The 2190-nt window shown below is 19.3% G+C and overlaps 1 pseudogene across 1 annotated transcript; it reads right to left on the bottom strand.

Annotated features, from left to right (window-relative positions):
- Positions 1 to 2190, bottom strand: PGSY75_0004300 (hypothetical protein; annotated as a pseudogene; the record flags this gene model as incomplete). Its single annotated transcript is given in 2 exon segments — positions 1 to 1792; positions 1795 to 2190. Coding segments are annotated over 2 exon segments (2188 nt in total), but the record flags the coding sequence as incomplete, so codon positions are not given.

Raw genomic sequence — 2190 nt, 5'->3', positions numbered from 1 at the left:
ATTTATTAGATATAGTATCATTTATATATGAGAGTTTATTGTTTACTTGTTCATTTTTATTTTCTTTATAAGTCTTCTTTAAAAAATTAGAAGACATATTTTCTGGTTTATTTAATGAATATTGATTATTATGATTACTATCACCTTTTTTATTTATTTTGAAATATTCACTATTGCAATAGTTATTAATATTATTGTTATTATTAATATTAATATTATTAATATTATTGTTATTATAAACATTGTTCATATTATCAGGTCTATTATATTGTGTAGGTGATTGAGGGATATAATTTGTATTATCACTTCCTTTTTCTTTCATTGTATTTATAGATACTAGATTATTATTATGGATATAACTGTAATGATTACTATTGATATTGTCATTATTACTTATGTTATCACTTGTATTTATATCATACATGTTATTATAAGTTTTGTTATTGTTCAATGTGTCGTTCATTTTATATGAAGAGACTAATTTAATTTGTTTATCATAATTGTCTTTATCTATATATCCATTTTGAAGATATTCTTTTTTTGTCTCTTCTTTTTCAAGGTTGTATGAATTTTTTGTATTTATATTTTGTATATGATCAGAATGATTAATATGCTTATACACATTATTATATAATAAATTATTAATTGAAGCATTTTTTGAAATTGAAGGAATGTCACATGTCTTTCTTTTTTGTATATGTGTATTCATATTAGGTTGAATTTGATTTTTATATTGATTTGTTGATAAACCTTGAATGGAATTATTATATGATGCAATTTTTTTTTTATTTATATTATTTCTTATAAATGTTAAAGGTGGAAAAGGAAATGCAGAATCTTTTGATAAGTTCATGATATTACTTGATTTATAATTATTTGGATGTAATATATAAATTTCTTTTTTTTTTTTCTCTTCATTTTTTGACATGTTATTATAAGTAGCAGATTTAGATCTTATATATGTAGACATATTATATGTATCTTTACTTACATTGTTAGTAATTATATGACCAATATTTTTATTATTCATAGATTTATTATTTGTATTCATAATGTTTACATTGACATTTTCTGATTTCTTATCTTCCTTTACATTATCATATTTTAATCCAAAAAAGTTTAAAATCATACTAGTAAAAGATTTGTTTACATTTTTTTTTTCTGTCAAATGATGATTTGGGTTATTATCATTTTTTATATTAGTCTGATGTTCACAATTATAATAATTATTATTATTATTATTATTATTGTTATTATTATTATTATTATTATTATTATTATTGTTGTTGTTATTATTATTATTATTATTATTATTATTATTATTATTATTATTATTATCATTATTATTATTATCATTATTATTATTATTATTATTATTATTCCCTTCCTTGTCGTCATCTTCCTTTTTTGTTTCCACATTAAACCTTTCATCATTTGCACTGTGCTTGGTCCTACTTACCCCCTCGTCATCCTCTTTAAATATACAAGAATTTAATAAGTTACTAGGACGTCTTCTATAAAAAATATTATTACAAGTAAAAGAATTATTATCATTATTATAAATATCTTTATCTTGTGTAGTAGATGAACAAGTAAAACAGTTTGTTTTTGTTACATTTTCTTTGTCGTAACTAAAATAATGAAATTTATTCTTTGTATCATTGAAAGAATAATCATTTATATTTTTATTAACATTCACGTTGTCATTTGGAATTTTATAATTTAAAAAATGTTTATCCTTATTATTATTAGAAGAAATATTTTCAATATCTATAGGTGTTGTTTTTGATTTTTTTTATTATCACACGATATATGGTTATTGTTATGAATATGTGACATTTCTGTTATTTCTTTTATATCGTTTATTTGATACGAATTAAATTTCTTTTCATTTTTATTTTTAATATTATCCAAGTTTAGTCTAGGTATTTGTATAGCATTTTTTATCATTATAAAATCATTCTTATTATGTGATAGTTCAGATTCTTCTTTTGTATTTGAATTATTAACATTATTTATATGAATTGACTTTTTATTGTCTTTTATATTTATATCTGTTTGTGTCTGTTTATGTTCATTATTATAATTACCTTGTTCAGGATAAAAAATATTTTTATTAAAAGATATATCGTTTTTTATGTTGCTCATTTGTTTTTCTTGATCATTTAAAATAAATTGATTATTTTTAAT

Source organism: Plasmodium gaboni (assembly GCF_001602025.1).
Source record: "Plasmodium gaboni strain SY75 chromosome Unknown, whole genome shotgun sequence".
Classification (NCBI taxonomy): Eukaryota; Apicomplexa; class Aconoidasida; order Haemosporida; family Plasmodiidae; genus Plasmodium; species Plasmodium gaboni.
The sequence above is the reverse complement of the archived record's forward strand: the minus strand, read 5'-3'. Positions and strand labels throughout refer to the sequence as shown.